The sequence below is a fragment of the Sesamum indicum genome, linkage group LG1 (assembly GCF_000512975.1).
Source record: "Sesamum indicum cultivar Zhongzhi No. 13 linkage group LG1, S_indicum_v1.0, whole genome shotgun sequence".
Taxonomy (NCBI): domain Eukaryota; kingdom Viridiplantae; phylum Streptophyta; class Magnoliopsida; order Lamiales; family Pedaliaceae; genus Sesamum; species Sesamum indicum.
In genome coordinates, this window is record NC_026145.1 from 13,159,705 (window position 1) to 13,172,434 (window position 12,730).

General features: G+C 35.1%; 2 protein-coding genes across 3 annotated transcripts in view; one reads left to right on the top strand and one right to left on the bottom strand.

The window, feature by feature from the left end:
* On the top strand, positions 3,150–6,362 carry LOC105165759 (probable inactive receptor kinase At1g48480). Its single transcript, XM_011084887.2, has 2 exons — positions 3,150–4,749; positions 5,637–6,362. Exons 1-2 carry the CDS (start codon positions 3,396–3,398, stop codon positions 6,245–6,247), a joined length of 1,965 nt encoding a protein of 654 aa, XP_011083189.1. The 5' UTR covers positions 3,150–3,395; the 3' UTR covers positions 6,248–6,362.
* The window catches only part of LOC105165769 (probable serine/threonine protein kinase IREH1), a 10,635-nt gene continuing 7,411 nt past the window's right edge, over positions 9,507–12,730 (bottom strand). For both annotated transcript variants that reach the window (XM_011084898.2, XM_020696693.1), the window contains exons 10-17: positions 12,488–12,692; positions 11,838–11,923; positions 11,483–11,571; positions 11,013–11,064; positions 10,876–10,932; positions 10,620–10,793; positions 10,199–10,276; positions 9,507–9,863 (exon numbers count right to left, since the gene is read on the bottom strand). In XM_011084898.2, coding sequence (XP_011083200.1) covers positions 9,783–9,863; positions 10,199–10,276; positions 10,620–10,793; positions 10,876–10,932; positions 11,013–11,064; positions 11,483–11,571; positions 11,838–11,923; positions 12,488–12,692 — 822 coding nt within the window. In that variant the 3' untranslated portion in view covers positions 9,507–9,782. The remainder of the gene's footprint in view (positions 9,864–10,198; positions 10,277–10,619; positions 10,794–10,875; positions 10,933–11,012; positions 11,065–11,482; positions 11,572–11,837; positions 11,924–12,487; positions 12,693–12,730) is intronic.

Sequence of the window (12,730 nt, forward strand, 5' to 3'; positions counted from 1 at the left end):
AATTAATTGCAAATTAGAAGTTGAAAATAAATATGGTGAAGACAGCCCCAAATAGAGGGTTTGTTTTGGCTTTGGCCATTTGTGTAATTGTGTGAAACAAATTATGGTACATCCCCACCACCCTTTCCTACCTTATATTTATTGCCCTTTTCAATGAGGACCTCCTACTTTTACAATTTCATTGTTTAAATGCTGAAATTTCAACAATCGTCGTAGGGTTGATGTTTCAAAACTCTTTACTCGATTTAGATTTTGAGTTTGAATTTTGTATATATGGGTGTCTGTCTGTCTACTTACACAATAGTTTGCAGTGTAGTGTTTATATGTATATACTTGGTTGTTATGAAATTATTGACGTACTTAATCGAGTCTTGATTATCTTAATGAATCGTTCGATGTAACCGATCATTTTTATAAAAAGTGTCGAAATTTTCTTGCATTTGTAAAAATAAATGCTGGATTGAACATTTCCCACTCGATCAAAAGTTATAATACTGTGTCCGATTGCGTCCCCCCATAAGAACAACTGCCATGAAAAGGAACAACCTGACTCTGATACTAACTATTGAATCGTATGGATGTCGTTGTGTTGGACCAGTATTGCTATACAATCTAAGAACAATATGCTCTACCAGTGATGTGGTTGAGAAGATCTTTAAGAGTCACTTGAAATTACTTTTTAAAATCTTTAATTTTTCTCTAAATAATTGAATGAAAAAGAAAAAAGTAGTTGAAGATTTGAAGGAAAAAAAAAAAAAAAAGTGAAATATACCCTTTATGGTGTAATATTGTTTTCTTCACTAGAACTTTACAAATTAATTTTATAAAATTAAATGTTCAATTATAATTAATCTTACTATAGTTGTCATGATGAGTAATATATAATTAAGCAATCTCCCCTAATTTCAGTAATTAAATAACAATTTTTTTTTTGCTTAATCTTATAATTAAAAGTGATCAATTTATGAAGACATTTTAGTAATTCAAATAAAGAAATTACAAATTCTTGAAATCATTTAAGTAAATAAAACATATGTAAATTATCTATTCATGAAAAAAGGTAATTATCATATTATGTCCTATTAATTATGCCAATTTAATATTGAGCTATGACCTAAAATGAACAGTGGGATGGTTATAATAATTTTGGAGTGTTAATATCAATAATAAGAAGAAAAGGGGGACAAACATAATTTATGAAAAATAATATCTCTTATTTATTTCAGAATTATTTCATGCACTCTATCTTTTGAAATAAAATAAGATCAATATTTATTATAAACACACAAAAAACAAAAGAATAATCGTACTATTACCTTATGAATCTAAATACGATCGTACTATTAAAAACTAAATTTTCTACGCTATATATTATAGTATATTCAAAACGCGCATTTTTCTTTCTTAATTTCTTTCTAGTACTTCTACAGAGTAATTTATTTCTTGGAGTATTTTAAAATTTTTATTTAAAAAATATTAAACAAAACCAATAAAATTTATATAATTAAAATTCAATTTATGTTTTTGTAGAAAAATTATATACACGCATTCAGTGTGCCACATACATCCAAATATACATAAATGACCAAACTGAGTCAATAGAGTAATCTTTACTCCAAAAGAGAAAAAAAAACTATATATATATATATATATATATATAATTTTTGATATCTTATATTTACTCTTAAATAATTAAAAATAAAGCCATTTCACATTTCCCAATACACAAAAACTGACAAATTCTAAATTTTCATAATTCCACCACATCCAAGGTGCTTTTGCTACTACCAATAAGTTCCATCACCAGAAAAGAAAGACTACAACAAAAGCACACACAATAAAATAATAATTATAAAAACATAAAACACAATAAAACAATAATAATAAAAAAAATAATATTAAAAGTAAAAGAAATTACATTGACATCCCAAAATACACAAATATTTTAAGTTTTTTATGAAATTACACCTAACACTTCCGAAGACGTTAGTGTAATAATTTCAGAAAGTTTTTGTGTAAGTTATGTTTTTGAATAGGAGTGCAGTTGTTTTACGGCTAAAATTTCAAAGAAAATATTTACAATTTTATGGGAAAAAAGAGGAAATATTTGTATATTTTGATTTAATAATAAAAAATGTCCATTTAATTTATGTAAAAATAATAATTTTTTCCTTTTGTTTTTCCAACCTACTTTTTACCTATAGTTGACCATACCAGTACACACTGCTTGCAGCTAGCTAGGGTTTCTATTTAATGTAATGTTTCCCCAAATTTATTATCTTATTTATTGATTTTTTAATATATAATTATTTAAAAAAAATATTTCATTTATAACAAAAAAGATAACATAAAATTTGTATTTATCATTTTCTATTACAAGATTGTGTTATAACTTCTATTTCTACTATTCAGTAAATGTGAGGAATTAAAGTAATTATTATTTTTTATTGTTAAAATCTATATAACTAATAAGATACCTTCAAATATATTTATTTTTACAAAAAAATTGTCACCCCTTCAAATTTTTCTATCAATAATATTGTGTTCTTCCACATTTAAAAATAATTAAGAAATTTTAATTTTGTCCTTTCTTTTTTTTATTTTATTTTTGTTCTTTTCATATAATTTATAAATAAAATAAAATTTTAAATTATACATATGCATCGAACGTACTCCAATAACTAACTATTTATTAAGAGGAGCCCCTTAGAATGACTACCGTTAATGGCAAAATATGGATTGTAAATACTTAATTATATTTATTTCTTCTCTAAGTAACCATCTTAGGAATAATGGGTTATATTTTACAAAAATAAATTTATATATATAAAGTGAAATATAAATAAGAGAATACATTATATCAATTTGCCCTATTGTTAAATCCAATGATACAAATATTTTTTATTATTTTAATTATAAATATATTTTTAAAAAAAATATGGTATAAATATTTTAGGACTGTAATCAAATTTTTATATAAAATATGAGTATTTATGTAATTAAATCTAAATTAATGGGTGACAATAGAATTTGTTTTAAATAAAGTAGTAATTTAAAATGGAGGGTTAGATACAGTATTTGTGTCTATCTCCAGGCTGGAGCTCTCTCACTCCTCCACTTTTCTTTTCTCTCTCACACAGTACACACACCCACAAGAAAAGACAGAACAGACACATCTGTCACTACTCACTTTATCTCTCACAACTGCACATACATACAGACAGACATAAATCACTCAACCAACAAAATTGCACACCAGAACTCACCACCCAACCAAATGATTCTCCGCCCTTACTCCTCCGCCTCCTCCTCCTCCACCCACCCCACCTCACATTAACCCATAAACAAACTTCAACTCACCCCCCAAGAAAACGCATTTACTACAACTCCCACCAATGCTGCTTCTCCTCCTCCTCTTCCTGGGCCTCCTTTCCCCCGCCGCCTTCTCAGATCTTTCCACCGACAGGGCCGCGCTCTTGGCTCTGCGGGCCGCCGTCGGTGGCCGCACTTTGTTTTGGAACACAAACCTGACCACCCCATGCAACTGGCAAGGTGTTCAATGTGAGAATAACCGCGTTACCGTTCTTCGCCTCCCCGCTTCTTCTCTCTTCGGGACTCTCCCAGCCGACACTCTCTCCAACTTGACCGCTCTCCGCACCCTCAGCCTCCGCCTCAACCACCTCTCCGGGCCCCTGCCCGGAGACCTCTCCCAACTCTCCCAACTTCGAAATCTTTATCTTCAGGGGAACCAGTTCACCGAGTCCGTCCCGGATTTTCTTTTCTCTCTTCATTCTCTCGTGCGGTTGAATCTTGCCTCCAACAATTTTTCAGGTGAAATTCCATCTGGGTTTAACAATTTGACTCGTTTGCGTACGCTTTTCTTGGAGAACAACCAGTTTAGTGGGAGTTTGCCGGATATTGAGCTTCCTAATCTTGATCAGTTTAATGTTTCTTTTAATAATTTAAATGGGTCTGTGCCGAAAGGGCTTGCGGGAAAGCCCAAGAATGCGTTTTTGGGAACTTTGCTTTGTGGGAAGCCCCTTGATAGTGTTTGTGCCGACAATGCTGGTGAATCTCCGGCTGCGTCTCCCTCGGGAAGCGCAAATGGGAGCGGAAATTCGGGGAAAAGTGAGAAAAAGAAGTTGTCCGGTGGCGCAATTGCTGGAATTGTGATTGGATCTGTTGTTGGGTTGATTTTATTGCTGCTGCTTTTGTTTATTTTGTGTAGGAAGAGGAGCGGAAACAAGGCCAGGTCTGTGGATGTGGCGGCAATCAAGAATCAAGAAAATGAGGCTGGCGAAAAGCCGGCTGCAGAAGCGGAGAATGCTGGAATGAACAACGGTTTTTCGGTGGCTGCAGCAGCAGCTGCTGCGATGAGTGCGAATGGGAGTACAAAGGGCGAAAATCCAGCAAATTCCGCTGCTGCTGCCGCCAAGAAGTTGGTATTTTTTGGGAACGCTCCAAGGGTCTTTGACTTGGAGGAGTTGTTGAGAGCATCGGCTGAGGTTTTGGGGAAGGGGACTTTTGGGACAGCGTATAAGGCGGTATTGGAAGTGGGCACTGTGGTAGCTGTGAAGAGGTTAAAGGATGTGACGATTTCAGAGAGGGAGTTCAAGGAGAAAATTGAAGGGGTTGGAGCTATGGATAATGAGAATTTGGTTCCTCTGAGGGCTTACTACTACAGTAGGGAGGAGAAGCTTCTTGTCTATGACTACATGCCAATGGGAAGCCTGTCTGCACTCCTACATGGTGAGTTAGACTTCAGAATTCGTGCTTTGCCATTTAAATGATGTTTTTGCTTTCTTGAAAGGTGAAGTTCTTGTTTTGGCTTCAAGTTTTGTTTTCAAGTCTGTATTTCTATTAAGTTTTCAACTGTTTTACAGGATATGCATTTTGTTGCTTTTCCTCTTTCTTTTTCTTCCCTTTTATCTAATGTTTGTAGGATTTCAATCAAATTCTTGGAAACATTTTTCTTCCCTTTTATCTCAAGAAACATTTTTGTTTTTTCAACAGAAGGACATATAATTCTTAGATGGTTCATAGGAATGTTTGTTATGGTATACATATTTGTTTCTTGGACTAGCTTATTAGTTATTTGTGTCGGTGGTGTTTGTTTGAGACTCTAGGCTCTCTTTCGTCTTCTGATCTAATTTTGTGTCTAAGTTCGATGATTCACCGCCTACTCTGTTATAATCAGCACAATTGAATTTGTCAACTTTCTTAGGTATAGTTGGTGAGATGATTACATAGTGCTGCTTGTCATGCAGTCCGTAAACGGTCCCTCCATTTTCTGTCTTAATTTTATATGCATGACTTCCTCGGTGCCTGTCGAATTGCACATGCAACACAATCTCATGGATGTTTCCCTTGCCTTTAGTTGCTTTCAGTCATATTGTTTGGTCTGAATCAACACTATGTCCTTCCTCACGCAATATCAATAAGATCACACCTATTATTTATGATTTGGCAGTTCTTGATTTGGCTTATTTCACCAATATGATTATGTTTGACCTGTAGTTCCCATGTAATCACTTGGTTTAGCAACGTTACAAATGTTTGATATGAATTACTTAATTTTGTCATTGTGTATTTGGTCTCATTGGCATTCTTGTCACTGTTGTCCTTTCCCTGCTCAGGAAACAAAGGAGCTGGTAGGACACCGTTAAATTGGGAAATCAGGACCAGGATTGCCCTTGGAGCTGCCCGAGGTATCGAATACCTGCATTTCCAAGGTCATAGTGTTTCCCATGGGAACATTAAATCATCAAACATCCTGCTCACGAAGTCCTACGATGCTCGAGTCTCGGATTTCGGACTCAACCACCTAGTTGGACCTCCGTCCTCTCCCACAAGAGTTGCTGGCTACCGTGCACCAGAAGTGACTGATCCCCGCAAGGTTTCCCAGAAGGCCGACGTTTACAGCTTAGGCGTGTTGCTCTTAGAGCTCCTGACAGGGAAAGCGCCCACTCATGCCCTCTTGAACGAAGAAGGAGTAGACCTGCCGAGATGGGTTCAGTCAGTCGTTCGAGAGGAGTGGACTTCTGAAGTTTTTGATCTCGAGCTCCTGAGGTACCAGAACGTGGAGGACGAAATGGTGCAACTCTTGCAACTCGGAATCGACTGCACGGCTCAGTACCCTGACAATCGGCCCTCGATCTCTGAAGTGGCAAGGCGCATCGAAGAGCTTCGTCGTTCAAGCTTGCGTGACAATCAAGACCAGCCCGACCACGTCCGCGAAACAGATTAGAAGGTGTAGAAGTCATTTAAGTTGTGTGCCATCTCTGAACTAAGGAAACACCTCCCAACAACTCAATGCTGTCTGAAAATTTTTATCTTCTTAAGCCTGTTGTATTTGTTTGTTACTTGAGATTGAGAGAGCCCATTCTTGCATCTCAGTACAATTCTCTTTTTCATCTGGGGTGGCTGATTTCAGTTCCATTTGTTCTTGTTGGGTGGAATATATGGTTGCTGTAATTATTACTTTAGCTTTAACTTTTTTATTTTCTTTCGATAATTTCTTTTGCTTTTTTGAATCAACTTTTTGCTAATGTTGATTAAGGGCTGCTGGTTTTGTTGTTGTCTGTATTTCTTAGTCCAATGCCTTGATTTGCTTAAATATAACATATTACTATGAAGTTGATCACTTTTTCCTATGAACTTTGGAGTTGGTTGCTAGGCATCAAGAATTGTGCCCTTGTGAGGACTATTTGGGACCACTTTCCCAATACATTTTTACCTTATCAAGTATTTATCTCATTGGATTCCTATGAATGATATTGCTGAAAATGAGTATACAAACACTATTTACGAGGGTATATGGCTAAATTTATTTTAATAATCTTATAAATTTATATATCTTATAACAGTTTTAAACAACTTATAAGTTTTCGTCAACATTACCTAAATTCAAGTATCTTATGACGAAAAATCATTAATCTTGAAAAATTACATGTAATTAAATTTTACATTTTCATCCCAAGAATTTATAATGTGAACTATAACTGCAGGGACTGCATTATAGTTTTTTGAGAAAAAGTGAAAAAAAAAATCATTTATTTTTGTAATATATTAAAACTTTTGAGGATATTGGTGTAATTATTCCTAAAATCGTAAGGTTTGTGAATTATTGGGAAAGTAAGATTGGTTATGGCTGCAAATAAGGTGAAATCCTAATTTTTCATAAATTATAGGGTAAATTACAATATGTTCTCCCGAGATTTGTCATAATTATAATTACTATTCAATTTTTAAAAAATTATAAATATTCCCTAAAATTAATAGTCGTCTAACAGTACTTTCTCGTAACAATCTATTGTAGGTGATATTTGTTAGATGTTTACTAATTTTAAGAATAATTTTTTAAATAAAAAAATTGTGATAGATTTTAGAAGAGCCAAATATAATTTGCCCTCGATTATATGTTGGTCAAATATGTCTTGTGAAGCCAATAAATCTGAATAAATAAAGGCAGAATAACAGATGGGACCAAAGTGCAGAGAATTGGCAATGAATGAGTTTAGGAATTGAGGTTTTAGTGAAAGGCGACAGCTTAGCTACTCACAGGTAAAGAGTGCTTGCTGCCTCTGGTGGGTTCAGACATTATGTGATGCAAATATATGTTGTAAGGAAAAACAAAGGTGAATTTGTGGTCCACAATTGCTAGTAGTGCAGCACACAAGTGTGGTCCTATGTGTTAATTTTTTTAGGATAATTGCACTTACAACCCCTCGTTTACGCTTATATTACAAAAGTTGTTCTTACAGTTTGATATTTTGTTAGTGATGTTTTCGTCGCATTAAGGGGGTACTGTTGGTGAATGAAAACGTTACTCATATGGGCTACTTGTGCAATTATTATGAAAATAATGGTGATTTCTATAATTGGACAATAATTGAGGGAATGCCGGTGTGAAAGAACATCAATTGTTTGGAGGGGGGCATGTAAGTAATTATCTTAAGGGTAATGGTGGTTTCTGTAATTTGACGATGATTGAGGGAGTGACGAGTATAATGAAGCATCGATTATTTTAGGGGTAGAAGTATAATTATTCTAATAGCAATGATGGTTTTGGTAATTTGATAATAGTTGGAGTCTAAGTACAATTATCACTAAAATTTAAGATAAATAATATGGGCCTTCCCTAAAATTTGATATAAATACAAATATTTCTTCATTGTTTGAAAATTACAAATAACTTCTAATGTTTGATGAAATTATGTAAACCTTTGATAGATGTATGAAATTGTCAACTTTGCATTACTGTATTTTTATTTTTTTAAATTAAAAATTTGTAAAAAAATTAGACAGGGTGGATGGAAAATTTTAAAAATTATCCACATAGTTCATAAAAAATTTAAAAAATAAATAAAATTATTATTCTTAATTCATAAGAGCATTTTGGTCGGTTTACCACAAAAATGGATGAAAACCTAACGGGTTGGGCTAATTGTTAGACGGTGGTTAAAATCTGAAGGGTATTGATAATTTTCCAAACAATGAGAAAGTATTCGCGATTATATCAAATTTCAGAAAAGATCATTGTAATTTATCTTAAAAGTTATTAGCAACCAATACCGATGAAGGGTTCCTCTTCAACACTCCCATCCTCCCGTGGCGGGGGAAGAAACAAAGTGTTATGATGAGAGGATATGGGATGTAATTGTTGTGTCTTGAGGTGAAGTTATAGTTAGGTGTTGGTGTAGATGTAGATGTAGAGTAGCAATTAAAAGATAAGGTGTGCATGTGATACAACACTAGAAACTCAGCTGTCACTGCCCCAACTAACAACACACCCTCTCCCCCCCAATTATTATCTATTTTCTACTCTTCAACTGTTGTCAAGGTCACAAACACGTCCCTCAACTCTTGAGGTTGGGTGCACATTTGCAGCCACTCGAGGGCGTTTCAGGAATTATAGAAAATGTTTAATGAGTCCAAACAAATTAAATTTTGATGTATCATGGGCAATGTGGTAAAATACATATAAACATTAACACCGTCCATTATTTTAAGATTTGATCGTTAATTTTAGGAGGTATTTATTATAAGCTTGTAGTTGAGGGGGCGTGTTTGCTATTTTGACAATAGTTGGAGGTGTAAAATATATTCAATCCTAATATTTATTTGATATGTTAATACCAAATTTGAGTTATTACATATGACATACATTCTTTATTTTTAACAATTAATGAAACACTACCGAAGAAATGTAATAATTAAAGTTAAGTGCTATTTTTGAATGTGATGTGTAATCACCAACTGACCAATAAAAAGACCATTCTACCCTTTATTTTCAATTGCTTTCTTCTACAACCTTACTGACCGACTCGATCATGAGAGCACAGCAATCCAAGTGGATCTACCAAGAATTGTGTTTGACCCCCCCAGATAACTTCACATCAAAATTCATATGGAATGGGATACAAAATTCATCTACTTGTGCGCAAACAAAGTAATGGAATGGGAAATCAGCAGTTCCAAGTAAAAGTAAAGACATGTAAGCAAAATTTCTTGTTGAAAATCTGATCTGTAATTCTTTATAAATTAAGAAACCTCAGTTCGAAGAAATGGTATCTTCAACTAAGACATTCTCTTCTTCGGGGAGAAGAGTATTCGGGACAGACCGACCGAACCACCGGTTTTCAACCTCAGTAACAAGTAGTATATGGTAACAGTTCTGAGTTATAAACAACAAAAATTGAATGAGAAAATTGCAAAAACACATTTACAGGGAACACAAACCGGGAGGCAAATTCCTCCTAAACTATGGATGGCAAGAGAGTTTACGCACTAGAATTTGGGGGCTCGTCTTTCCAACCTTTTGTCAACAAGTCATAATTGATTGATGCGAGCTGGGAAAGATTCTGTCAATTACCAAGAAAATGAAATGATTTCAGAGGCTAACTAGAGCAGGCAATGAAAGTGGGAAAAGTGCTGCTATTTCTTTTCTGCATTGTGGAATGAAACGACATTCTTGCAGCTGTAGGTTCATGTGAACTGATATAAAATGGTAAACTGTTGTGGTTTCATGTCATTGGGACACGGTTTCGTGACGATGAATGCTGGAAAAAGAATGGTTTTTGCTTTGTCGATTGACAAACAGATGTGTGTAAAAGCATGCAGCGAAATATATTGTAGTTGAACGACAGCAGAGACTTGTAAACTTACGAACCAGAAAGTGAGCTATTCAATTTATTACCTTAAATGAGAAATTGCTAAAGGAGTAGTTGATATCATTGCTTGAGTCGAATTCTGCGAGTCCCCCACATTCGTCTGCCTGTTGTCCAATCCAAAGTGAGGAAGATTAATATTATGAAACAGGAAGGTAAGAAATAAAATGGGTTACTATACTGATTTCCCCTAAGGTTTAGAGATATTACAAGTAAACCCCTTGATTTTGAAAATTGCTACATCTTCCTCAATTATGTCTTACATTATGGATTCTTTCCCTCTGAAGACTGGCTAAGGGGGAAGTTGAGATGTAAAACAAGAATGAAGGGTGTTAGTGGAACTTTTCAAAATCAAGGGATTTTTCTGCAATATGTCCAAACTTGAATGGGTGTCTACATAATTATTCCTATACAAATTGCTGGTTCAACTAATGAAGCTGAGGCACAAACCAGTTCCTCATGCCTATTGCTTAGGCAACTACTGCTGCCACTTAAGCTTCCATTTTCACTGGAATCTTCAAATTCACTGGCAGCATAAACATGCTCGTCTGACGGATTCCATGAGTAACGGCTCGTAAAGTAACTTGTATCCATTGCACCCTCTGATGCAGGGACAAAGGCAGCCTGTAAGAACATAGAAAAAAATTATTAGGCATCACTAGTTTCTGGACAAACTGATGATCAGTTTACATGCACAAAACCGAACCTTCTGTCGAGCAAGTGTGTCCCAGTTAATGTCTCTGAAAAACGGATGCTGCTTGACCTGCACCATAATTTTTTTCCTTTAGACGGTTAAATTTAAAGAGATGAATTAAGATGAAACATCGTTAGAGTAAAAAGTACCTCTGAAGCTCCTCCAGCTCCAAGTCTCTGGTTAGGATCTTCAGTCAGTAACCTGCCAGCCGATATCGAGATGAGTAAAAGGAACTGCTAAAACATTCTACTAGTTTAACTTAGGAAAAATGTCCAATCTGCTATACATACAGATATGTATTCAGCCAATCTGTAAAATAATAGCAAGCACGAAGTCCGAACTGGATGAACTCATGAAACAAAAACACCCATGATTCACAAATTCAAGGTGAAGTCTACAAGGGTATATGGTTCAAGTGTCGAGCATTTGGCAGAAGGGATTGACTATCAAGAACCAAAACTCGAAAAATGTATTAACAACGTATATTTCAAAACTTCACTGTGACCTGACTATTCAACCAAATATAGAATGCCATATGCTCACAGATCTTTTACACTGGAAAGCAGATAGAATATCATCGAAACATAAATAGTAGTACATGGAAAAAGGCCCTTCTTACCGATCAATCAGATCATATGCTTCAAGGCTTATTTCATCAGGCACACGAGGCCAAGGAATCTTGCGATTCAGAATGTTGTCAAATATTTTCTACAAAGAAAAGTGAAAAGAACAATAAACATAAAGAAAGACCTTGAACATTTAAAGAAGCTTATAATCTCTTCAGCAAGTAGAATTAATAGTTCTACATTCATAAACTTCTCACCCAGAATCAAAGTGAGAGAACATCTATAGTAAGTACATAAGGTTGACATCCCTCACTCTACAGGAGGGCCCGTTCAGGATAGCAATTACATATAAGTGTCTAAACTAAAGATAATAATAAAGACACTAGAAGGAAGTTCAAACAGTCCAACCTGAGGATGTTCCGCATTGAAAGGAGGGATACCAACAATCAACTCAAACAGAATAACACCCACAGACCACCAATCAGCAGTAAAGCCTGAGGAAAGTGCATATGAACAATATAATGAACATGAAATTGGTAAAAAAGTTTAAGATGAACTACAAGTGGAAATACTCTTCCAGCTAAAACAAACCTAGAACCAAACAAAGGAGTATATGTAGTCCAGAAGATGCAAAAAGAGAACTATCAAGTCCATACTATAGGCATCATAAGCCTTGAGCAATGCATTAAGCACTGAATATTGACACTTCTTTGACATGAAACTAAAAGAAATTAACCCTAATTAGACATTTTTCATGAGTTGCATTCCATTACTAGTATGCCCCACTGTCATCAATGTCACCTTTTCTTTTCTCTGCAATTTTTGAACAGTTAACAGCAGCAAGAAGGCAATGCTACTGCATCGTACTGTCAAGAGATTTGTGTTTGTTTCTAAGCTATCTCTTCAGGAATGATGGGGGCTATGGCTCAGGTTTAAGATATTAGACTGCCAATATTTTCTACCCATGCAAGTAATAAATTTAACCTAACCAAATTGGTCTGACACCTTTCATTAATTTATTTCAGACCAGAAAGCCTATGAAAAGAGGATTCACCAACCATGCCCAGTTCCTAGAAGAATCTCAGGTGCCAAGTAGTCTGGTGTACCAACAGCTGACTGTTTCTTACGCCTTTCTTGTTGATGCTTCGGTGCAGATATTGGTGGTTCATCTTCCTCCATCAGCGATGTTCCACTAACAGCCGGACCAGACAAATCATCAGTACTGTTGATTAGACCCACTTTTGATAGCCCAAAGTCTGTTAACTGTTCAAATGGGGGGGGGGGGGGGGGGAAAGAAAATA

What these genes read in the sequence shown, in the direction of transcription:
- LOC105165759 (XM_011084887.2), top strand. Translation starts at nt 3,396, where the DNA reads ATGCTGCTTCTCCTCCTCCTCTTCCTGGGCCTCCTTTCCCCCGCCGCC. An exon ending in CCTGTCTGCACTCCTACATG is followed by an intron (nt 4,750 to 5,636) that starts GTGAGTTAGACT and finishes TTCCCTGCTCAG; the next exon opens with GAAACAAAGGAGCTGGTAGG.